The 26,041-nt window shown below is 42.8% G+C and overlaps 1 protein-coding gene across 1 annotated transcript in view; it reads left to right on the forward strand.

Annotated features, from left to right (window-relative positions):
* Nucleotides 1-688: 688 nt before the first annotated feature.
* The window catches only part of nudt21 (nudix hydrolase 21), a 30,773-nt gene continuing 5,420 nt past the window's right edge, over nucleotides 689-26,041 (forward strand). Inside the window, exons 1-5 of the mRNA XM_078211119.1 lie at nucleotides 689-978; nucleotides 5,514-5,714; nucleotides 13,404-13,467; nucleotides 14,024-14,113; nucleotides 15,890-15,965. Coding sequence (XP_078067245.1) covers nucleotides 866-978; nucleotides 5,514-5,714; nucleotides 13,404-13,467; nucleotides 14,024-14,113; nucleotides 15,890-15,965 — 544 coding nt within the window. The 5' untranslated portion in view covers nucleotides 689-865. The remainder of the gene's footprint in view (nucleotides 979-5,513; nucleotides 5,715-13,403; nucleotides 13,468-14,023; nucleotides 14,114-15,889; nucleotides 15,966-26,041) is intronic.

Raw genomic sequence — 26,041 nt, forward strand, 5'->3', positions numbered from 1 at the left:
ATTGAGTTTAAACCGTGAGATTGTTTAGTCATTTAGAACAGGATCTGGTTCCAAAGTAATCTGAAAGATGCATGTCACTTATTCTAATGCAGCCTTTCTATCAGAACTGCACTAAAAGGAAAGGTCAGCCTAGACGAAAATGTTGCAACTACTGTGTGTGCCAAACCCCCACTGAATAAAGCCTGTTTCATAGAAATCATAGAAACCCTACAGCACAGAAAGAGGCCATTCGGCCCATCGAGTCTGCACCGACCACAATCCCACCCAGGCCCTACCCCATATCCCTACATATTTACCCACTAATCCCTCTAACCTACGCATCTCAGGACACTAAGGGAAATTTTAGCATGGCCAATCAACCTAACCCGCACATCTTTGGACTGTGGGAGGAAACCGGAGCACCCGGAGGAAACCCACGCAGACACGAGGAGAACGTGCAAACTCCACACAGACAGTGACCCAAGCCGGGAATCGAACCTGGTGCTATGAAGCAGCAGTGCTAACCACTGTGCCACCGTGCCGCCCTAAGATTTATAAGAATGGTGTGCAACTAAAATAAAACCTGATGGTCATTCCTGAAGATTGATTCACTTAGCACCCAGACCTCAAGCAGTAACAACATGCAGGCCTTCCCCTGATTGGCCGGACGGCATGTCACGTGGACCTGCCGCGCGTGGCGCTAATCTCTGACCCGGAAACGATTCTTGACTCGGAAGTACAGTGAACGGGTTAAAGCGCGAAGGCGGCCTTGTTAAAGGCCCGTGTGCGAGCCGGAGCCCGGTGCTGAGGCCTGAGCCCGTGTGCGAGCCCGGTCTCGGTGCTGAGGCCTGTAGCCGTGTGTGTTTTCAGTCCGGTTTTTGTTGCCATGTCGGTGGTTCCACCGAGCCGCTCACAGGCCGGCTGGCCCCGCAGCGTTTCTCAGTATGGGAACAAGTACCTGCAGGCCAAGCCACTGACCCTGGAGAGGACCATCAACCTGTGAGTAAACCAGCTGCAAGTAGAATCATTCCTTGAAAATGGTGAAAAAAATACAAGAAACAGCAGATAGGTTCCTAGTGCTGACCACAGTATGGAACTGAACACCCCTTTCTCCGGGCAATATTTCCCGCTGATAGGTGGTGTTGGGTTCAAGTCACCACAAGTTCGAGTTAAAAAGCAAAATACTGCGGATGCTGGAATCTGAAACAAAAACAAAATGCTGGAAAATCTCAGCATGTCTGATAACATCTGTGGGGAGAGAATAGCGACAACGTTTTGAGTCTAGGTGATCCTTCGTCAGAGCTGGTTCAAGTTGTTCCTTGTTCACGATTTCCCGGCTGTCAGTCAGTATCTTTAGACATAGCTCTAATCTTGAGATTCTGTTGGACATAAGTTTTGAGTAATTGCCAATTTTGCAAGTGTCTGACTTGTGTTTTATTGATCAATTGGTATCCTGCTGATATGCAACTTTGAATGGGAATGGTATGGAGAAATGAATACATCTGATGACAGTGAGACTAGTGAAGGTGGTTCAATGAACAATTCATTCATTGCTTGGGTTATGTCAAAAAGATAATCACATGGTCTTCAAATAGTAAGGATCTAATGTAGCTGTTCAATCAGTGCTAGAGTTGATTTGAAGAAAAACAGTAAATTTTAAAAGCTTATGCTCTGGATTTGGTGGGTCAGTCAGCATCTGTATATTTTTAAATATGGGGTTAATGTTTAGGATGTGTCCATTTTTTTGTTAATTACAATTGTAGCCAGAATAGAGAGTCCTGAAGGCGATGTTGCCTGCCTGGTGCTGGGTTCAGAATATCTCTGTACTGCAGGTTGGTACCAACATGGACCATGGTTGTTGTGGTCCATGTTGGAACCAATGATATTGGTAGAGCAAGGATGGTGGTGCTCCTGAGAGAATGAGTAGCGAGGGACTAAATCAAAAAGCAGAACCAAAAGAGGTGGTAATCTGTGGATTACCACCTGAGCTATGAGCTAATTGGCGGGGGGGGGGGTCAGTAAGGTTAGAGGTGAATGTGTGGCTCAAAGATTGGTGTGGGAGACATTGGCTCCAGTACTTGGAAAGGAAGGAGCTGTTGCTTTGGGATGGGTTCAACCAGAATCCTGGTGAATTGCATAACTAGGGCTTTAAGGTAATAATGGGGAGGAGGAGGAGGGTAGAAAATGAAAAAATTCAGGAAGGTAGGCGTGCAGGTTAGTGATGAGACTGAATGTTAGGAGAAAATAAAAGGAGAGGGCAGAATGTCATATTACACCAAGGAATCGTGCAAAGGTGGGGAAATTTGATGATCGAAAAAGTTAAAGATTTTGTATCTGAATGGGCAAAGCGTTTGGAACAAAATTAATGCTTTAACAGCACAAATAGAGATGATGGTCATGATTTGGTGCCAGTTACTGAGACTGGTTGCAGGGAAACCAGGTTTGGATTTAAATATCAACGGGTACTCAGTATTTTGGAAGGATAGACACAAAGGAAAAGGAGGTGGTCTTGCTTCAGTGCTGTAGTGAGAAATGATAACAGCACGAGTTCCAGATGTAGGATATTTCTGGTTAGAAATAAGAAATAGCAAGGGGAAAAAAGTACCTGGTGGGAGTAATATTTAGGCCCCAAACAATTCTGCTGTGGAGCACAGTATAAATGAGGAAATATTGGGGGAATTATAAGGAAGGTACAGCAACAATCATTGGTGATTTTAACATAGACTGGATTAATCAAATAGGCAAGGGCAGCCTTGTGGGAGCATTCATTGAATGTATTAGGAATTATTTCTTGCAGCAATATGTTGTGGGACCATCCAGAGATCAGGCTATTCTAGATTTGGTATTGCATAATGAGAAGGGATTAATTAATGATCTCATAGTTAAGGGTCCTCTAGGGAAGAGTGATCATAGCATGTTAGAATTTCAAATTCAATTTGAGGGTGGGAAGCTGGAGTTCCACATTAGTGTTCTGCAGTTGAAGGCAATTACGTAGGCATGAGGATAGATTTGGCCCTAGTGGACTGGGCAGGAAGACTAGAAGGCAGGACAGTTGATGAACAATGGCAGATAATTAAGATGATATTCAATTCCTCCCAACTGAAATACAACTTTTCTTCCCCTCTTACATTCCAGAGGGGGAAGAAACATTCATGGATAAGTTAATGATAGCATGAGGAAAGAAAAAGTTGACGATAACTTGAAGGCAAAAACTAAGGCATGTTGCAAAGGCCAGTGGCCAGGTTGGAAGATTGGGCAACTTTTAAAAATCAACAAAGCATTACTGAAGTAATAAGCAAAGGTAAATTATGAACGCCAACTCGCACAAAATATAAAAAGGATAGCAAAAGATTCTATAAGTATGTAAAAAGGAACAGAGTAGCTCAAGTGAATGTTAGTCCCATGGAGGATGGGACTGGGGAGTTGATGGTTGGGAACACAAATGGCAGAGACACCAAATTAGTATTTTGCCTCAGTTTTCTCAATGGAGGACACTGTTACCATCTCAATACAGAGGTAATAGAAGGAAAGAACAATCATAATCAATGGGGGAAAAAATACTGAGCAAACTATTGGGATTTGAAGATCTACACATCCCCAGGGCTTGATGACCTACATTCTGGGGTCTAGTGGCATTGGAGATGGTGGATCCATTGGCTACAATATTCCAAAATTCCCTGCATGCGAGAATGGATTGGGAAAATTGTAATATAACACCCTTCAAAAATTTAATTCAGCTTGGGTCACTGTGTGGAGTTTGCACATTCTCCATGTTTGCATGGATTTCCTCTGGATGCTCCGGTTTCCTCCCACAGTCCAAAGATTTGTGGGTTTGATGGATTGGTCATGTTAAATTGTCCCTTGTGTCAGGGGGATTAGCTAGGGTAAATGCATGGGGTTATGGGGATAGGGCCAAGGTGGGACTGTGGTTGGTGCAGACTCATTGGGCAGAATGGCCTCCTCCTGCACTGTACAGATTCTACAAAAGGAAGGGAAGCAGAAAGTAGGGAACTACAGACCAGTCAGCTTAAACCACTGTTGTTGGAAAATTGTTGCGATCCATTATTAAGGAAGTAATAATAGGACATTTGGAACGTCAAAATGCAATCCATCAGAGTCAGTGTTGTTTTATGACAGATGAGTAAGTCATATTTGACTAATTTGCTGGAGTTCTTTGAAGATGTAATAAGTAAGTGGATCATGGAGATCCTGTGGATGTAGTATATTTGGACTTGCATTAAGGTGCCGCACAAAAGGTTAATACACGAGATAAGATCATATGGGGTTAGGGATAATACATTTGCTTGGATAGAGGACTGGCTAATCACCAGAAAAAAGTTGGGATCAATGGGTCTTTTACTGGTTGTCAAGATGTAACTACTAGGGTGCCACAAGGTTTGGTCCTCAGGCCCCAACTATTTATAATCTATAATAATGACTTGGATGCAGGGACAGAAGGTACCAAAGCCAAATTTGTGGATGACACTACAATAGGTGGGATAGTAAATGGATATGGATAAATTTGATGAATGGGCCAATATTTGGCAGATAGAATTTAATGTGGATAAGTGTGAGGTTAACCATTTGGTTCGGAGGAAAAATAGGAAGGCAATTTATGGAGAGAAGCTTCAGTGCAGAAGGATCTGGGTATCCTCATGCATGAATTGCAGAAAACTAGTTTGCAGATCCAGCAGTTAATAAGGAGGGCAAATGGAGTTTTAGGAGCAAAAGCAGGCAAATTCAGCCCTTTGAGCCTACGAGCATTTATTGCTGAAAGAATAGAGTATGCAGTGTTGCTGAACTGTACAAGGCATTAGTGAGACTGCACCTGGAGTGTTGTATTATTTATTTTGTATATTACTTTTGGGCTCAAGCTTTTGAATGATTTCCTATTAATTATCAGCTTGGTTTGTTTGACAGCACTAGCTCAGACATCGAGCCTCACTTGAGCATAAAATTTAGGGTAACACTTTGGGAGCACATTGTATTGTCAGAAGTTCCATCCTTCAGCTAAGGCATTAGAAAAAAATGAAGTGGTGTCTGCATCTGGTGAGGGGGTTTCAAATTCTCTTGATCCTGATCTGTATTCCTCTGTCAAACAATTCCACCAAGAACAGGGAAGTCACTCCTTCCAACTTTGTAAGGGCTCCTTATTGATTTGAGCAAATGGAAATTGTTAAATTTTATTTGTGCAGTACATTTAGTACTTAGTTTTTGCAATGAAATCTGGCTGAAGAATTAAGTATTTGGAGCTCAGTTTTTTGTGAAATCAAAAATTTTGTATGACTGATTTGTGATCATATTGAATCTCCTTTGCATTGTGAATGTAATGGATCCAGATCCTTTGGCCTTCATGGAGGTGACATGTCCGTCCATTTCTACCAAGGATTATCCAGGCCAATGTTGAATTTGGCTCCATCCCTGCTTCAAAAATGTTTTTGTTTACTCTGTTTACTCTTGTTTATTTGTCTCTGGATATGGTCTTTATATTTTCATTGCAATGTATAACTATTCTGTGGCAAATCTCTTTTCAGATATCCCCTGACTAACTACACTTTTGGTACCAAGGAACCCTTGTATGAGAAAGACTGTTCTGTTGCCGCTCGATTCCAGCGGATGCGGGAGGAATTTGAGAAGATTGGCATGAGGCGCACAGTGGAGGGTGTTTTGATTGTGCATGAGCACAGACTGCCTCATGTACTGCTGCTGCAGCTGGGGACAACCTTCTTTAAGCTGTGAGTATGAATAGCCTGTAAAAGATCTCCCAACTTGGTTAAACTTGTACAGATGTGCACTTGATGGATGTTGTTGGTTGCATTGTGCTGTAGGGGAGCCTTTTTTGGTTTCCTTTGACTAGAAATTTACAGAACAACTTTTATTTATGATTACTGATTCCTTTTTGATGGGAAATAACATCCAATGACAAGTCTCAGGAGACTTTAACAAAATTTGCCACAGGAAGTGACATTAGGGCAGGTGACTAAAGCTTTGAGGTTAAATCTTTAAGGAAGCTCTTAAAGGAGTTGAGTGAACTTTCAAGAGGAAGGTCGAGGCACATAAACAATAGTAAGCTAAGGGAATGGTTGGGTGATGGGAGTGGTCAGGGGTTTTGCATAGGAGTCCACAGTTGGGGAAAGGAGATTTAAAAATGGAAGGATGAACCATGGATTAATTTGAACATGCAGTTGAGAATTTGAAAATTCTCACCGAATCCACCAGCAAATTTTAATGAAGGTTAATGAGCATTGGGTTGCTGGGTGAGCAGCACTGAACATTTCATAACCTACCAATGGTGTGGGAGAGAAAGGAGAGGGGGCTGAAGGCAGCAATTTATTTCCCGGTACTATACTAAAAATAGTGGGTCAGTCATTCATGAAGAGGTGATGGATTTTGATATTTAACCCATAATCGGATGGGGGTTAATGCCAGAAAACATATATGTTTTCACATGCTGGCTGTGTTTGACATGTTAGCAGTATTATCACTTTACGTTGTGTAAAGTCTTTCCAAATGGTATAGATGGAATTTACTTTAACTGTAATCTTAATAATATGTCCCTTCATTTCCCCTGCAAGGGTGCTGTGCACTATGCAACTAGGTGTAGTGAGCAAGCTACTAATCTTTTTTGAATTCAACCTGTCCAGTTAGTATTGCCCTATTCTAATAGTTTTTGTTTGGATGTAATCTGTTTTCAACTTGATTTCTTGCATGAGAATGTAGATTTTTGTGGTGTAGGAGGGAATGCACTATTTATACTAAGATTCATCCTCCTTCAGCTCAGAGGACATGGGCGATATTGGGGTTTTTTCAGAGGCTACGTATTGAGCTGAACTTTAGAACAGTACAGCACAGAACAGGCCCTTCGGCCCACGATGTTGTGCCGAGCGTTATCTGAAACCAAGATCAAGGTATCCCACTCCCTATCATCCTGGTGTGCTCCATGTGCCTATCCAATAACCGCTTAAATGTTCCTAAAGTGTCTGACTCCACTATCACTGCAGGCAGTCCATTCCACACCCCAACCACTCTCTGCGTAAAGAACCTACCTCTGATATCCTTCCTGTATCTCCCACCACGAACCCTATAGTTATGCCCCCTTGTAATAGCTCCATCCACCCGAGGAAACAGTCTTTGAACGTTCACTCGATCTATCCCCTTCATCATTTTATAAACCTCTATTAAGTCTCCCCTCAGCCTCCTCCGCTCCAGAGAGAACAGCCCTAACTCCCTCAACCTTTCCTCATAAGACCTACCCTCCAAACCAGGCAGCATCCTGGTAAATCTCCTCTGCACTCTTTCCAGCGCTTCCACATCCTTCTTATAGTGAGGTGACCAGAACTGCACACAATATTCCAAATGTGGTCTCACCAAGGTCCTGTACAGTTGCAACATAACCCCACGGCTCTTAAACTCCAACCCCCTGTTAATAAAAGCTAACACACGATAGGCCTTCTTCACAGCTCTATCCACTTGAGTGGCAACCTTTAGAGATCTGTGGATATGAACCCCAAGATCTCTGTTCCTCCACAGTCTTCAGAACCCTACCTTTGACCCTGTAATCCACATTTAAATTAGTCCTACCAAAATGAATCACCTCACATTTATCAGGGTTAAACTCCATTTGCCATTTTTCAGCCCAGCTTTGCATCCTATCTATGTCTCTTTGCAGCCTACAACAGCCCTCCACCTCATCCACTACTCCACCAACCTTGGTGTCATCAGCAAATTTACTGATCCACCCTTCAGCCCCCTCCTCTAAGTCATTAATAAAAATCACAAATAGCAGAGGACCAAGCGCTGATCCCTGTGGCACTCCGCTAGCAACCTGCCACCAGTCCGAAAATTTTCCATCCACCACCACCCTCTGTCTTCGATCAGATAGCCAGTTACCTATCCAATTGGCCAACTTTCCCTCTATCCCACACCTCCTTACTTTCATCATAAGCCGACCATGGGGGACCTTATCAAACGCCTTACTAAAATCCATGTATATGACATCAACTGCCCTACCTTCATCAACACACTTAGTTACCTCCTCAAAAAATTCAATCAAATTTGTGAGGCACAACTTGCCCTTCACGAATCCGTGCTGACTATCCCGGATTAATCCGCGTCTTTCTAAATGGTCGTAAATCCCATCCCTAAGGACCTTTTCCATCAATTTACCAACCACCGAACTGAGACTAACCGGTCTATAATTACCAGGGTCATTTCTATTCCCTTTCTTAAACAGAGGAACAACATTCGCCATTCTCCATCCTCTGGCACCATCCCCGTGGACAGTGAGGACGCAAAGATCAAAGCCAAAGGCTCTGCAATCTCATCCCTTGCCTCCCAAAGAATCTGAGGATACATTTCATCAGGCCCAGGGGACTTATCAACCTTCAGTTTATTCAAAACTGCCAGTACATCCTCCCTCCGAACATCTATTTCCTCCAGCCTAATAGCCTGTAACACCTTCTCTTCCTCAAAAACATGGCCCCTCTCCTTGGTGAACACTGAAGAAAAGTATTCATTCATCACCTCTACTGACTCCGTACACAAGTTCCCACTACTGTCCTTGACCGGCCCTAACCTCACCCTGGTCATTCTTTTATTCCTCACATAAGAGTAAAATGCCTTGGGGTTTTCCTTGATCCGACCCACCAAGGACTTCTCATGCCCCCTCCTAGCTCTCCTAAGCCCCTTTTTCAGCTCCTTCCTTGCTAACTTGTAACCCTCAATCGAGCCATCTGAACCTTGTTTCCTCATCCCTACATAAGCTTCCCTCTTCCTTTTCACAAGACATTCCACCTCTTTCGTGAACCATGGTTCCCTCACTCGGCCATTTCCTCCCTGCCTGACAGGGACATACCTATCAAGGACACGCAGTATTTGTTCCTTGAAAAAGTTCCACTTTTCATTAGTGCCTTTCCCTGCCAGTTTCTGTTCCCATCTTATGCCCCCTAATTCTTGCCTAATCGCATCATCATTACCTCTCCCCCAATTGTAAACCTTGCCCTGCCGTACAGCCCTATCCCTCTCCATTGCAATAACAAAAGACACCGAGTTGTGGTCACTATCTCCAAAGTGCTCTCCCACAACCAAATCTAACACTTGGCCCGGTTCATTTCCCAGTACCAAATCCAATGTGGCCTCACCTCTTGTCGGCCTATCCACATATTGTGTCAGGAAACCCTCCTGCGCACACTGCACAAAAACTGCCCCATCCAAACTATTTGACCTACAAAGGTTCCAATCAATATTTGGAAAGTTAAAGTCCCCCATGACAACTACCCTGTGACCCGCACACCTATCCATAATCTGCTTAGCAATTTCTTCCTCCACATCTCTATTACTATTTGGGGGCCTATAGTAAACGCCTAACAACGTGACCGCTCCTTTCCTGTTTCTAACTTCAGCCCATATTACCTCCGTGTGCAGATCCCCCTCAAAGTGCCTTTCCGCAGCCGTTAAACTATCCTTGATTAACAATGCTACTCCTCCACCTCTTTTACCAGCTTCCCTACACTTACTGAAACATCTATACCCTGGAACGTCCAACAACCATTCCTGTCCTTGTTCTACCCACGTCTCCGTAATGGCCACAACATCGTAGTCCCAAGTACCAATCCACGCCCCAAGTTCATCTACCTTGTTCCGGATGCTCCTTGCATTGAAGTAGACACACTTCAACCCACCTTCCTGTCTACCGGTACCCACCCTTGACCTTGATACCTTCCCCAATACCTCACCACCCTCAACACTGACTTCTGGACTACAACTCCTTTTCCCACTCCCCTGACAAATTAGTTTAAACCCCCCTGAAGAGCCGTATCAAATTTCCCTCCCAGGATATTGGTGCCCCTCTGGTTCAGGTGCACCCCGTCCTGTTTGTACAGGTCCCACCTTCCCCAGAAAGTGTTCCAATTATCCACGTATCTGAAACCCTCCCTCCTACACCATCCCTGCAACCATGTGTTTAACCGCACTCTCTCCCTGTTCCTCAACTCGCTATCACGTGGCACCAGTAACGTACCAGAGATGACCACATGTTTTGTCTTGGCTCTCAGCTTCCAGCCCAGCTTCCGAAATTCCTGTTTTAAATCCCCGTCCCTTCTCTTACCTATGTCGTTGGTACCAATGTGTACCACGACTTGTGACTGTTTCCCCTCCCCTTTAAGAATCCGGAAGACACGGTCCAAGACGTCACAGACCCTGGCATCCGGTAGGCAACATACCATCCTCGAGTCTCTTTTGCTGCCACAGAACCTCCTATCTATCCCTCTAACTAACGAGTCCCCAATAACTATTGCTCTCCCCCTTACCCTCCCGAGCCACAGAGATGGACGCAGTGCTGGAGATCCCCTCACTGCAGCTCACCACTGGTATGTCGTCCCCCTCAACCGTATCCAAAGCGGAATACTTGTTGCTAAGGGGAATGACCACAGGGATCCTTGCACTGACTGCTTCCTCCCAGCCCCTCTCACCGTCACCCATCTATTTTCATTCCTCGGAGTAACTGTATCCCTGAAGCTTCTGTCAATGGCCACCTCTGCCTCCCTAATGATCCTACATTCATCCAACTCCAGCTCCAGTTCCCTAACACGGTTTTGGAGGAGCTGCAGATGGGTGCACTTCCCACAGGTGTAATCAGCAGGGACACTGACGTCGTCCCTCACCTCAAACATAGTGCAAGAGAAACATTGCACTTCCTGCACACCCATCCCCTCTAGATACCTTGCCAGTACCAGGTAGAAACAGCAAAAATGAATTAAACTCCCCCCTGCTCGCCCTTTCTGCCTAAGCCCTGTGAGCCAAAGCCCTTATAGCTCACACTCTGCTTCCCACACACTCCGCTGCCCGCTCCCAACGCTGCCTGCTGTATACTGCAGCCTACCTTTTATACTTCGTGTGCTTAAAAAAACCCTTCCTAGACTCCTTAGCAGCCCACTTCCGGTTTTCACTTTAAACTTAAGAAAAATACTACTACAAAAGTAAAGGCCAAAAAAAAACACCAATTGACCAAATAAATAAATAAATAAATAATTCAATCAATCTTTGGATAATACAAAGACTCGTGACCACAGTATCCTGGTGAAAGACATTCTTTATTGACCAATGTATGCTGTGAGAAAAGTGCTGGACATTCCAACACTTAGTTGAAGTTACATCATATTGGCAATATCATTATACAATTTCCAAAAGTCATCCCCCCGCCCCCCCCCCCCCGGCCAGGCCAGATATGAACCTATCATCATTAATAGTAAATGTCCATATACTCAGCCAATTACATGTAATATCTGACACTGTGCAAACAGTGGTTACAAATGATTTCTGACTATCCCATGGCTAACTATTGATTCCTCCAGACCGCCTTATCCGGTTTAATGCTTTGTCTGTTTGTTGGTGGGGTTTTCGAGGTGACTGGGGTACCATTCGAAATCTCAGACAATACAAGACTCACGAAGCCAGTGTCTCAGTCTAAAGTCGTAACCTTTTATTTTGACCAACGGCTGCTAGGAGAAATGAAAGGGTCAGGGCAGCTCTGTGCAGCTAGACGTTTCCAATTTAAATCACTCATCTTCAATATACATAAATCATAATACTTGTTTTGTACCTTAGCATTTGTACCTTAGCATTTTACCCTCTGGCATAATGGCATTTCATTCGTCTATAGAATTTGGAAGCTAACTCCTGTCTTGGCTAACACAACTTCCTGTATCCCTTAGTATCCAGGTGCCAGCCCCAAAGTTCAACGGTTATGTTCCCACGAGTTCTCTACAGGTCACTGCTAAACCAGATTAACGTATGACTCCATGTCTGTGCATGCATCTATCTTAACTGGGCAGTGAATAAACCCTATTAATCAAATTTTATGAAGTGTTCTGAATGTTCTCTCAATCAGAAAATGTACTGATAAAACTAACATTCTCAAAGCTTTAATACTGTCTTAGAATATGGCTTTGCCCTGATGCCCTTTTACCATGATGCTTTGTGGCAAACTGCCTTTGGCTAAAGTGAACAATGATTCTTAAATACATTAATAAAATATCAGCATGAGTTTTTAAATCATAATCACTTGTTTAAATCTTATTGTATTTCATATGCATGAAAACTGCTTTCTTGTTAGCTTATAAACTTGTTTTAAAATCATTCAATGCCAGTCATTCTCAGTGTCTTAATGTCTAACAATTTAAAAATCTTACTACCCTATCAGGATTTTTCCATTTACACTATTCATTATGCTGTCTGGGATTACTAGCTTCGTCCTTGGCTGATGAATACTTATTCATGAGGACAGTCTAGAGCCCATGCCGATAAGAGCTATGCTTCTGAGTGCATTATTATAAAGAATGTGGTTCACTTTACTTGAGTACTTCCCATGATGCCTTAGAAATCTGTGTGCCATTAGCCAAGATGTATGCTTTTTGGCCCCTGTCTGTGATTCTTATCCTAAATTAATCCACTCTGTTTTAATAGTCTTTATTAGTGTTTTAGTTCCAGGGTATTTTGAATCCCTCTAACAGACAACAATGGACTTCGATTAGTTTGGTCCATGATTATGCTTGGTGAGATACTGCAGTGGTTTGCTGTTGCGTTTTGTGCTGTGGCTGATCAGGAAACATTCCTGGTCTCTAGTGCCTTCCATCATTTGGTTGACTGGTTTGATCATGTTATGAATGCACCTCCATGGCTGTCAGGCCCTGAAGTGGGACTTGAATCTGGACCTTCTAGCCCAGAGGTAGGGATGCCCCTACTGTGCCACAAAGATCGCCGTCGTCTAGGATTAAGGTGCATAAACCTAACTGGAATGTTTCTTGTGGCCACCAGTTTTCCAAAATGAGGAAAATGCTCCCTGCTGAGACATTGGCATGTTTCAACTTGATGGAGACTTTGGATGCATGGTAAATACACTGGGAAGGATACAACATGTATCTTTATTACCTTTCCTGCAGGCATTAACTTCCTGTTGGAGTGAAGTTGTGTACATGACGTGATCATTCTCAGCAGGAACAGTTAGTTTTTCCACAGCAGATAGCACAGCTGAATCTAGTCCTTGTCTGACCTAACGTGCAAAGCTGTAACATCAGTCACTGAGCAGGAAATTGAACCCTTTTTATCTTTTTCTCCCTAACCAGAATGCTAAGGCCAATTATATTCCATAGCTCAGCAGAAAGTGGAGATAGTTGGATAACTTTGGCATTCGTAAACTATTGAAGGAGATTGTAAACCTTTAAAGCCAATGAAACTGTCATTGAATCAAAATTAATGTAGTGGTTATAAGAGTTTATTCTGTCTCCCCAAGTTGCAGGATGACTAATATCTGCCTTCAAGTTTTCAAGATTGGTAAACTGCTTACCCATCTTTTTTTTAACCTGCCTCCTAGTTTTTGTTCTTTTGCATTGTAACAATCCTTCTCTGCTTTTATTTTGTGGGTTTAGGCCTGGTGGAGAGCTAAATCCTGGTGAAGATGAAGTAGAGGGTCTGAAACGTCTAATGACAGAGGTATGGAAACTGTGCTCAGCTAGTTCTTTTGTGAAGTATGTGCTAAAGGATCCACTGGTCAAAGTCTGACTAGATTTAATCTTTGGTACTATCCTCAAATCACAAGATTAAATTGAACTTGATTAGTGCTGCGTTCACTTGTGTATTGCTTTGCATAACTCTGGCCATATTGCAGATAGCTTATGGAAAATTGCTGTCTGCTCTAAAATTGTCTGTTTCTATGAACAGTTCATTTGCAACCTAATGTATGCTGTTTGTTTAAAATGGTCCTTTCACTTGTATTAACCATTTTGTGAATAATAAGAGGCGTAGAATGGAAGTACAAGAGAATCTTCAACAGTTGATCATTTGATTTTTTTTTTTGTTTAGAGGCTAAGTCAATATTGAATATGTTGGGGTTTGTACAACTATTAACTTTTTTTCTGGGGAAGAGAGTGAAGGTGAAAAAATCCAATAAAGGTAGCATCTTTCTGAAGGGCTTAAGAGTGATGTTCTAATGTAACTCACCTGTTGAGGTTTTGAGGAGGAAAAACATGTTCAACTGTCATTTCCACAGATCTTAGGTCGCCAAGATGGTGTGCAGCAAGACTGGGTCATTGATGACTGCATTGGGAACTGGTGGCGACCGAACTTTGAACCCCCTCAGGTGTGTTGAGTGCAGATTTTGGATGACTCACTGATATAAAACTAATGGTGATGCATTGTCATTGTAAAATGTGAAGCTCTGGGAATGTAGGCTTGTGTTACCTTCTGGCTTCTTGAAGATATTGAAACAATTATAGCTCAAGTTAATGTTTTCCTACTTGGCCTTGCTAGAGCTCTGCAGCTAGATTTGAGTTTAACTGCATAGTACACAATCATAAAGCAATGGATCTGAACTTGTTTAGTTGCAGCTACTGAATTGATGTGCTTAGTCTCTTATGCTGCACTTTGAGATCCTCAAGCTTCCTTTTCTTTGAAAAGAACTTCTGATGTTTGTTTGTGTCATCTATTCTTCCAGTTACCTGCATAAGTCTTTCTCAAAAGCACAGATAATTGGGTCTGGTTGAAGCAAGGAGTAAATCTGACTAATTCCCCTTTTTAACAATCGTTCTAAAATATTTTAAATTACTTGCATTTTTAATGGAGTTTACTTCTACTTAATCATCTATTGATTCATAGAATCCCTACAGTGCAGAAGAGGCCAATCAGCCCATCATTTGCACCAACTCTCTGACAGTGTTTCTTACAGTAAGAAGTTTAACAACACCAGGTTAAAGTCCAACAGGTTTATTTGGTAGCAAAAGCCACACAAGCTTTCGGAGCTCTTAGCCCCTTCTTCTGGGTAAGTGTTTCTTACCCAGGCCCCCTCCCCATCACTGTAACCCCAACATTTTCCATGGCTAATTCATCTTACCTATGCATCTTGAGACACTAAGGGGCAATTTAGCATGGCCAATCCACCTAACCTGCACATCTTTGACTCCCTGGTACTGATTTTTCAGGCTATATTGCATTTATTCTTTCCCTCGTCCTGGGTGGTTGCCTTCATGCACTTCTCTCCTTGGCATTTCCCTCCTGGCTGATGTTTGAGTCTGCACGTGGGTTCCTTCAGGGTTCACTGGTGTTGTATGTTTAATGCAAATTAAGATTCTGTCGTGACTCCAGTCACAATACACTGTCAGTGATGGCTTCTCTTCATTCACATTTCACCATGTGACTGACACATTGTCACTAAAACACATTCATTCTTCCCTCCTTTCTCTTTGCTTACAAAAAATTGGCTGTGTAGTAATTTGGAGTGAAATCTTTCAGATAATTATCTATTTCCCTCTGAGCCATGTATAGCCTATCTCTTGCTACCCTTCATGTGGCACTTGGTAAAGACCAGGCGTTAAAACCCAGTTTCACCTTGTTCTGTTAGCGTTGACTTTTGACTAAATAGATTACTTGAGCTGTTTTTCTAGTCTCTTATTTGGTAACTTGATCTATTTTCTGCACAGCCAAGATTTTTTAAACGTTCAGCTGAATCAAGAGGAATTTGTCTGCAATGCCATTCACCCATATGATAGCAACATGTTCATAGAAATTGTTCTGTGGCTATTATTTTAACTCTTGGTGTTAAGTTAATATGGCGTCAGATGTTGAGCAGAAACATTTTTCTGAGAGCAATTCTGTTATTACAGCTATTCCTGCTATCTACATCTTAAAATGGTACGGTTTTGGTACAAACCAGACTGAGGAGGCATGATTGGTAAAACCACTTGTGCTGATGAGGTTTTATCCACCATTTGAAAGAGGGTATTCGTTCATGTATCCCTTTCCATAATACATGGATAATGTAGCAGCATACTCCTCAATTTAACTGTCTGTCGTGAATATTTTTTTACTGAGATCTCTAGCCCAAACCGTTTGCTCTGTTAACATTTTTCATTTCCTCCAGTATCCCTACATTCCAGCTCACATCACCAAGCCCAAAGAACATAAGAAGCTATTCTTAGTGCAACTTCAAGAGAAAGGTATGTGATGAAACTGTGTACAATGTGTCTGGGCATGCAATTGCATTCACAAGTGATCTGGTAGTTTGCCTAAAGATGCTCTTAAGATAAAAATATTGATTTGCAATTTCAAAATAAGCTCACATGAATGTGGTAGCCTTCACTTCCTGCAAGCATTTCACAGCAAATTAATAATTTGGCTGTTGTGCTGATCACTTAATTTTTGCACAACTAGGTCCTGTGAACATTTATGAACAAGGGGCAGGAGTAAGCCATTCAGCCCCTTGAGGCTGCTCTGCCATTTAATAAGACCATGCCTCATTTGATAATGATCTCAAATCTAGGATTCTGCTCCTCCAATGTTTTCAGGAAGAGGGTTCCAAAGATTCTGTGCTGAGTGAAAACACTTTGCTTCACCTTAATTTTAAACTGGTGTGGTGATTGTCCCTTAAAAGGAAATGCAATAGGCAACCCCCTTTTTTTTTAAACAAGTGACCCCTAGTTCTAGATTCTCTCAAAGGAAACATCCTTTCCCCTTGTCAAGACCCCTCAGGATCTTCTATTTCCATCAAGTTGCCTCTAATTATAAACTCCAGTGGATACAAACCTGGCCTAAAATCTCCTGAAGGCAACCCACCCATTAGAGTTATTAGTCTGGTGAACCTTCTCTGAACTGCTTCCAATGCATTTACACATTTCCTTAAGGTAACTAATACTGTACACAGTGCTCCACTAGTGCTTGGTTCAACTGAAGCATAGCCTCCCTATTGTATCCAATTGTCCTTGCAATAAATGATACTTTATTAGCTTTCTAATTACTTGCTGTACCTGCATACTAGCCTTTTATGATTGATGCAGTAGGTCACCCAGCTCCTTCTACATTCTTGCCATTTTAGATTATTCCTGCCAACATGGACAATTTCACATTTTTCCACATGATACTGCATTTGCCACTCAACCTAATTGTGTAGCCTCCTTGTGTCCTCTTCACAACTTGCTTTCCTGCCTATCTTTTGTCAGAAGTTTAACAACACCAGGTTAAAGTCCAACAGGTTTATTTGGTAGCAAAAGCCACCTGTTGGACTTTATCCTGGTGTTGTTAGACTTCTTAGTGTGTTTACCCCAGTCCAACGCTGGCATCTCCACATCATATCTTTTGTCACCCAAGTCCTTTTTTATATAAATTTATGAACATTCTGCAATGCCTCTGCATTGATCCCTGTGACACACCATTTCTTCCATTTTGCCAGCCTATTCTGTTTTCTGTTAATCAGTTAATCTTCTTCCATGCCAATATGTTACTCCCTTAAACATTAACTTTTATTTTTCACATTAACCTTTGATATGGCACTCTATTAAATGCCTTCCAAGTACAGTACATCCACTGGCTCCCCTTTATCCACAACACAGGTTACTTCCTTGGAGCTCCAATAAGTTGGTTAAACCTGATTTCCCTTTCACACAATCAATTTAACTCTGCCTGATTACCTCAAATGTATCAAAGTGCCCTGCTTTAATGTATTTAATAATAGCTTCAAACATTTTCTCCACTACAGATGTTGGGTGAACTGGCCTGCAGTTTCCTGCTTTGTGTCCCTTCCTCTTTTTGAGCAATGAAGTTACATTTGTTGCCTTTCATCCTAATGGAACCTGTTGTGAATCCAAGGAGTTTTGAAAAGTTAAAACCAATCCATTAATTATCTCACTAGATGCCTCTTAAGAAATCCATCAGAACCTCGGCTCTTTTCAGCTGAGAACGCCCAACAATTTACTCAATACTACTTCCCTGGTGGCTATAATTTTCCTGAGTTTCTCCCCCTTCCATTTCCTGATTTATACCTTCTGGGATATTCCTTATACCCTCCAATGATGAAGAATGATGCAAAATATGTCTTCAATCCATCTGCCACCTTCTGGTTTTCCTTATCAATTTGATACTATCTTTAATCTTTCTAATTAACCATGGATGGTGGGTCTGTCCGTTGGACTTTTTCTTACATGTAGGAATGCATCTATTCTGAAACATTCCCTTAAATGTTTGCCACTGCATTTCTATTGACTGATCCTTAACCAAATTTACCAATTCACTTTAGCCAACTCGGCTTTCATGGCATCATAATTGCCCTTATTTAAGGATTCAACCAACTCCTCTGAAACCAAATGAATATCATGGTTGCTGCTACCAAGGGGCATGTTAACTATGAGATCATTAATTAGTCCCATCTCTAATAGTCTATAACAATACTATGTCTAATAGAGCTTATTCTCTGGCTCCAGAACATACTGTTCTGAGAAACTAACCCAAAAATATTCTGTGAACTCACCTAGGCTACTTTTGCAATTTGTATATTTTTAAGTCTCCCATGATTGTTGCCATGCCTTTCTACAAACTCCCATTATTTCTTCTTTTATGCTCCATGTTACCATTGAGCCTTGTACACTTCCACAAGTGGCTTCTTGCCTTTACTGTTTCTCATCTCGACCCCAAATGGTTTCCACATTCTGGTTTCCTGAACTTGGGTCCTCCCTCTGTTAATAACAACGTTAATCAACAGAGCCATCCTTCCATTTTTTGGTTCGCTTCCGGTGTTTTCTAAATATCCTGAACTTTCAACATTCTGATCCCCAGCCGTGTCTCTGTTATAGTGTCAAATTGTATTTATTTATTTCTATGTGCGCATTCGGCTCATCTGTTTGGTTTCGAATGCTACATTCCAATATGGAGCTTTTAGTTTTATCCTTTTGTTGTTTTTATAACCTAAAATCAGTCAGATTTGTACTCTGCCCCTTCCTGTCACAATCTGTTTCTTTTATCTCCCATAAAAATAGTGTTCTCTTTTGCCTTGTTTGTTAGATTTACCACATCTTCCCAAATTTAATCTCTTGCCCCCACTATTTAGTTTAAAATCCTCTACTTAATTACATGGCATGCAAGAACATCAGCCGCAGCATATTTCAGATGTAGACCATCCCAACAATACCAATCTCACTTTCCCCAGTGCTGGTACTAGTGCCCCAAGAACTGGAACCCACATCTCCCATACCTGTCTTTGAACCACTAATCTGATTCATTCATCCTATGGCAATTTGCAAATGGCTGAGGTAATTATCCCGAGATTACGAACCTTGAGGTTCTGCTGCTTAATTTGGTGCCTAAATTCTCATATGCCCATGAAGAATGTCCTCCTTTATCCTGCCTATATTGTTGGTATTTGTGTTGACCATGACAACTGGGTCCTCCCCATCTCACTGCAGGTTCCTCACCAACCCTGAGCAGATGTCCCGAGCCCTGGTACCAGGCAGGCAAAATGGCCATCTGGGCTCATGTGCTTTTCTGCAGAGAATGTTATCAATCCCTCTGACTATACTATCCCCGACACTGCTGTTCTTTTTTTTTGTCCCCACAGTGCCATGATCAGTTAACCCCTCCATCCTGCAGCCCCCCTCATTCAAACAAGCTGAAAAAACTTCAAATCTGTTGGACAATTCTAAAGACGAATGCTCCTGTGCTCCAGCCCTCTTGAGGCCCCTTACCTGTCTGATGCTTTGTAATGTCTGATTTAGCTTCAAGTTAATTCTGAGTCAAAGCTGCTTGAACTTCAAACACTTGCTGCAAACATGTTTGCCCTGGATCAGACTGGCATCTAGGAGCTACCACATTACAGCTGTGACACATCACCTATCCTGCCATCTTTGTGTTCTAATTAATTATTTTGTCTTGTGCTTTATTAATCATACCATCAGTTGCTAGACTATTTCGCACCTTTGGAATAGACTAACCAGTAGTCACTTAAAGATACTTGCTAAATAACTAGCTGCTGCTTCTGTAATAGTGTAAGGCCACTTCCTGAAGGCTGAGAAAGTTAGAAAGCAAAAGAGCATTTCTTCCCTTATTCCCCTCACTCCCTTAATTACCCAACTCCCAGCACTCTATTCTGAATCGCACTTCTTGTTGTAAAACTTATCTAAAGCACCTCTTTTACCCAAATGCACCAGATTCCCAAATACATTCACCTGGTTTCTCTGTTTTCAGCCACGTGTCCCCTTGCTGACCATGCACCTCTTAATATTTTTTAGTGTCATTGGGAGAGGGATACATTTTGCCATAGTGTTATGACGATTGACCACAGCAGATATTAATTGCTGAGCAAACCAAATTCCAGAAGGAATTTTGCTTACAGGCTATACTGATCTCGGCAGAAAGTCCAGTAACACTTTTTTTAAGACTTTAAAGTCAAAGGTTTATTAACCAGAAGTCAACTTAAAGTTACAAATTATAATTACACAGAATTTTGCAAAACATTCCCCCAATGTCTCCCTACTTAGTCAGACGCAAAGGTAAACCCCTTCCAGGCAACACATCTTAGATGTTTAACTCTAAAACTCCAGTAATATTACCCAAGGTGAAGTTGCTCTCGCTTTAAGGTATACTCCACAACCTCTCAATTCCTTCCACTCTGCTGTGGAAATCTAAATGTAATATACCCTCTTCTGTTTATCCATGCAACTCCTGTAAGTTGCAGAATGTTCTTGGCACCTCTGAGAATTTGAATATCAAAGGGAATACAACCCAAATGTTGGATCCAACCTTTTTACCAACCATAATGTCTCATTGCAAATTCACAAACCAAGCACCTCATGTCTTCATTCTACCAGATAAATGGTCTTCTTTTACTAGAGTCAATACAGAATACACACCATATTTACCCTCCCCCCCCCCCCCCCCCCCCTGTCAAAATATGAAGAAAACATCCATTTTCACAATAATAATGGAAATCTTGTGATCATGAAGCAATGCCATGGGGCTTTTTGAACAGGCAGACTGGGCCTAGGCCAATCTTTCATCTGAAAAGTGGCATTTTTGAAAGGGCAGTGCCACTTTAATATTGCATTAAAGTCAGGCCCAGGTTGTGTGCAAATGTCTTTGATTTTTCTGATCTTGTGACTAAAGGATGAATGCTGCCACTGAATCATAGCTGGTGTTGGTGTAAACAAAGCCTGCTTGCTCCAAAACCCCCCTCTCCATAAAACATGTCAGTTGGCTCAGCAGCTAATGCATGTTGAAAGTTATGGTGGCATCTCTGAAACCTAATTTGCCATTAGTTTTGAGCAGGTAAGATGTGGGGAATATGCCAAAGCTTCAGTGTTAGAATCAACAAAGCATCATTCCAATTGACCAGTGAAATATTGGACCTGATGGAGCAAGAAGGAAAGTAAAGAAAATCAATCCACAGAAATATCAAGAATTGCATAAAAAGATTAAACAAATGTTGAATGTAAAGGAGTTGGAAAATGTAGGCATTTTTCAGTCTGTGTTTTAAAGACATTAGGGAGCTTGTAGGACATTTGGGTGTGTATCTTGCAGATTGATCAAAGAGAAACATGGTCCCTTTTACGTAGAACAGTACAGCACAGTACAGGCCCTTTGGCCCACGATGTTGTGCCGAACCTTTTCCGAAACCAAGATCAAGCTATCCCACTCCCTATCATTTCTAGTGTGCTCCATGTGCCTATCCAATAACCGCTTAAGTTCCTAAAGTGTCCGACTCCACTATCACAGCAGGCAGTCCATTCCACACCCCAACCACTCTCTGCGTAAAGAACCTACCTTGGACATCCTTCCTATATCTTCCACCACGAACCTTATAGTTATGCCCCCTAGTAACAGCTACATCCACCCAAGGAAATAGTCTCTGAACGTCCACTCTACCTATCCCCCTCATCTTATAAACCTCTAAGTCGCCTCTCAACCTCCTCCGCTCTAAAGAGAAAAGCCCTAGCTCCCTCAACCTTTGCTCATAAGACCTACCCTCCAAACCAGACAGCATCCTAGTAAATCTCCTTTGCACTCTTTCCAGTGCTTCCACATCCTCCTTTATAGTGAGGTGACCAGAACTGCACACAATATTCCAAATGTGGTCTCACCAAGGTCCTGTACAGTTGCAGCATAACCCCACAGCTCTTAAACTCAATCCCCCATTGATAAACGCTAACACACTATAGGCCACCTTCACGGCTCTATCCACTTGAGTGGCAACCTTCAGAGATCTGTGGATATGAACCCCAAGATCTCTGTTCCTCCACATTCCTCAGAACCCTACCTTTGACCCTGTAATCTGCATTCAAATTTGTCCTACCAAAATGAATCCTCTCACATTTATCAGGGTTAAACTCCATTTGCCATTTTTCAGCCCAGCTTTGCATCCTATCTGTCTCTTTGCAGCCTACAACAACCCTCCACCTCATCCACTACTCCACCAATCTTGGTGTCATCTGCAAATTTATCCACCCTTCAGCCCCTTCCTCCAAGTCATTTATAAAAATCACAAATAGCAGAGGAACCAGCACTGATCCTTGTGGTACACTGCTGGTAACTGGTCTCCAGTCTGAATAGTTTCCATCCACCACCACCCTCTGTCTTCTATGAGATAGTAAGAAGTCTCACAACACCAGGATAAAGTCCAACAGGTTTATTTGGTAGCAAATACCATAAGCTTTCGGAGCAATGCTCCTTCGTCAGATGGAGTGGTCTCTGTTCTCAAACAGGGCACAGACACAGAAATCAAATTACAGAATACTGATTAGAATGCAAATCTCTACAGCCAGCCAGGTCTTAAATGCACAGACAATGTGGGTGGAGGGAGCATTCAACACAGGTTAAAGAGATGTGTATTGTCTCCAGACAGTACAGCTTGTGAAATTGTGCAAGTCCAGAAGTCAAGCTGTGAGGGTTACTGATAATGTGACATAAATCCAACATCCCGGTTTAGACCGTCCTCATGTGTGCGAAACTTGGCTATCGGTTTCTGCTCAGTGACTCTGCGCTGTCGTGTGTCCTGAAGGCCGCCTTGGAGAACGCTTACCTGAAGATCCAAGGCTGAATGCCCGTGACTGCTGAAGTGCTCCCCCACAGGAAGAGAACAGTCTTGCCTGGTGATTGTCGAGCGGAGTTCATTCATCTGTTGTCGTAGCGTCTGCATGGTTTCCCCAATGTACCATGCCTCGGGACATCCTTTCTTGCAGCGTATCAGGTAGACAACGTTGGCCGAGTTGCAAGAGTAGGTACCATGTACCTGGCAGATGGTGTTCTCACGTGAGATGATGGCATCCGTGTTGATCCGGCACATCTTGCAGAGGTTGCTGTGGCAGGGTTGTGTGGTGTCGTGGTCACTGTTCTCCTGAAGGCTGGGTAGTTTGCTGCGGACAATGGTCTGTTTGAGGTTGCGTGGTTGTTTGAAGGCAAGAAGTGGGGGTGTGGGGATGGCCTTGGCGAGATGTTCGTCTTCATCAATGACATGTTGAAGGCTCCGGAGGAGATGCCGTAGCTTCTCTGCTCCGGGGAAGTACTGGACGACGAAGGGTACTCTGTCCACCGTGTCCCGTGTTTGTCTTCTGAGGAGGTCGGTGCGGTTTTTCGCTGTGGCACGTCGGAACTGTTGATCGATGAGTCGAGCGCCATATCCTGTTCTTATGAGGGCATCTTTCAGCGTCTGGAGGTGTCTGTTGCGATCCTCCTCATCCGAGCAGATCCTGTGTATTCGGAGGGCTTGTCCGTAGGGGATGGCTTCTTTTACGTGTTTAGGGTGGAAGCTGGAGAAGTGGAGCATCATGAGGTTATCCGTGGGCTTGCGGTACAGTGAGGTGCTGAGGTGACTGTCCTTAATGGAGATGTGTGTGTCCAAGAATGCAACCGATTCCGGAGAGTAGTCCATGGTGAGTCTGATGGTGGGATGGAACTTGTTGATGTCATCATATAGTTGTTTCAGTGATTGCTCACCATGACTCCAAAGGAAGAAAATGTCATCGATGTATCTAGTGTATAGCATCGGTTGAAGGTCCTGTGCGGTGAAGAAGTCTTGTTCGAACCTGTGGATGAAGATGTTGGCATATTGAGGTGCGAATTTTGTCCCCATGGCTGTTCAGTGTGTCTGGATGAAGAACTGGTTGTTGAAGGTGAAGATATTGTGATCCAGGATGAAGCGGATGAGTTGTAAAATTGCATCTGGAAACTGGCAGTTGTCGTCGTTGAGTACTGAGGCCGTTGCAGCAATGCCATCATCGTGGGGGATGCTGGTGTAGAGTGCCGAGACATCCATTGTGACGAGGAGTGCTCCTGGTTCAACTGCTCCATGTGTGTTGAGTTTCTGTAGGAAGTTCGTAGTGTTGCGACAAAAGCTGGGGGTTCTTTGTACTATGGGTTTCAAGATGCCCTTGACATAGCCGGAGAGGTTCTCGCACAGGGTTCCGTTTCCTGAAACGATGGGACGGCCGGGTGTGTTTGCCTTGTGTATCTTTGGGAGGCAGTAGAGATCTCCAACGCGTGGAGTACGTGGGATGAGAGCACGGAGGGTGCTCTGAGATAGCCAGTTACTTATCCAATCGGCCAAATTTCCCTCTATTCCGCACCTCCTTCCTTTCTTCATGAGCCGACCATGGGGGACCTTTATCAAACGCCATGCTAAAATCCATGTATATGACATCAACTGCTCTACCTTCATCAACACACTTAGTCACCACCTCAAAAAAATTCAATCAAATTTGTGAGGCAAGACTTACCCAAGACTTTTCCATGATAACTTCCACAAGTATGCTTGTAAGATGGACTGAATGAATACAAGACTTTTGGAGACAACAAACAAGAAGAACAAAATGGTACAAAGATCATGAAAGATGAAAGAACATTAACATGAAAAACAGTAAAGTTGAAGGCCCAGATGAAGTGTCACCCAGCAAATAAAGTTTAGAAGATGTGGAATAGACGGACTGACTTATCTTTAATAAAGTTTGACATGGTAAATCCCAGAAGACTTGAGCAAATCAATAGCATTGCACTCCCTAAAAGATGTAATAAGGGTGTTGCGTTGTGCAGGAATCTTTGTAGGTGGAGAGTTTAAGCGCACTATAATGTGAGTTCAGGTAAATGGTGCAATTACTGCATATTTATTGTTGCAAAAACGGTTCCATATGAGTGAGCTGCTCTGAAATACTGAAGAAATGCAGCAAAACAAACCTAGATGTTTGGGCACTATCTTTTTATATTGCTTATCTTCTCTGTATATTTGACTGGAAAGCTGCTCAGCTATTTCGGTGCACTCAAATCAAAATGGACACGTCCCTTAATCCATGTTCAGCAAGTTAAGGTCCTATCAGGATTGGGTTCATACCAGTCCCTGTTCATATTCCAATTCAAGTTCAAAGCCAAGTAGCCAAACACATTTTCTCCTGGTTCTCTCTCCAGATGTCAAACATCACATCCGTTTACTTCTGTGGGCACTCAGACAGTCAAGGCCCCTCTTTTTTCATATCAGCCTCTTGCTTCCTGTCCCTGTTTCCATATGATGCCTTCAGGGAAACAGTGCGTATGACCAGTGTAATTCTGGCCTGAAACGAATGATGCAGGGAGGTGCTGTCCCTTTTCAACCCTGCCCACTGCTGTGTTAAAGTTCAGAGCCGTTGAATGAATGTTAACTCCGTTGAACCATCAGTCTGTCCCATTACTAAGATCCTTTTTCAAGTACAGATTTGATTTATTGTCGCATGTATTAACATACAGTGAAAAGTATTGCTGCTTGTGCACTATGCAGACAAAGCGTACCATTCCTAGAGAAGGAAACGAGAGTGCAGAATGTAGTGTTACAGTCATAACTAGGGTGTAAAGAAAGATCAACTTAATGCAAGGTAAGTCCATTCAAAAGTCTGACAGCAGCAGGGAAGAAGCTGTTCTTGAATGGGTTGGTACATTACCTCAGACTTTTGTATCTTTTTCCTGACGGAAGAAGGTAGAAGAGAGAGTATCTGTGGTGCGTGGGGACCTTGGTTATGCTGGCTGCTTTGCCAAGGCAGTGGGAAGTGTAGACAGTCAATGGATGGGAGGCTGGTTTGTGTGATGGATTGGGCTGCATTCACAACCTTCAGTAGTCTCTTGTGGTCTTGGGCAGAGGAGGAGCCATACCAAGCTAATGCACCATAGAAAGCATTCTTTCTGGTTGTACCTGTAAAAGTTGGTGAGAGTCGTAGCTGACGTGCCAAATTTCCTTAGTCTCCTGAGAAAGTAGAGGCTTTGGTGGGCTTTCGTAACTATAGTATCAGTGTGGAGG

Source organism: Mustelus asterias, chromosome 4 (assembly GCF_964213995.1).
Source record: "Mustelus asterias chromosome 4, sMusAst1.hap1.1, whole genome shotgun sequence".
Lineage (NCBI taxonomy): Eukaryota > Metazoa > Chordata > Chondrichthyes > Carcharhiniformes > Triakidae > Mustelus > Mustelus asterias.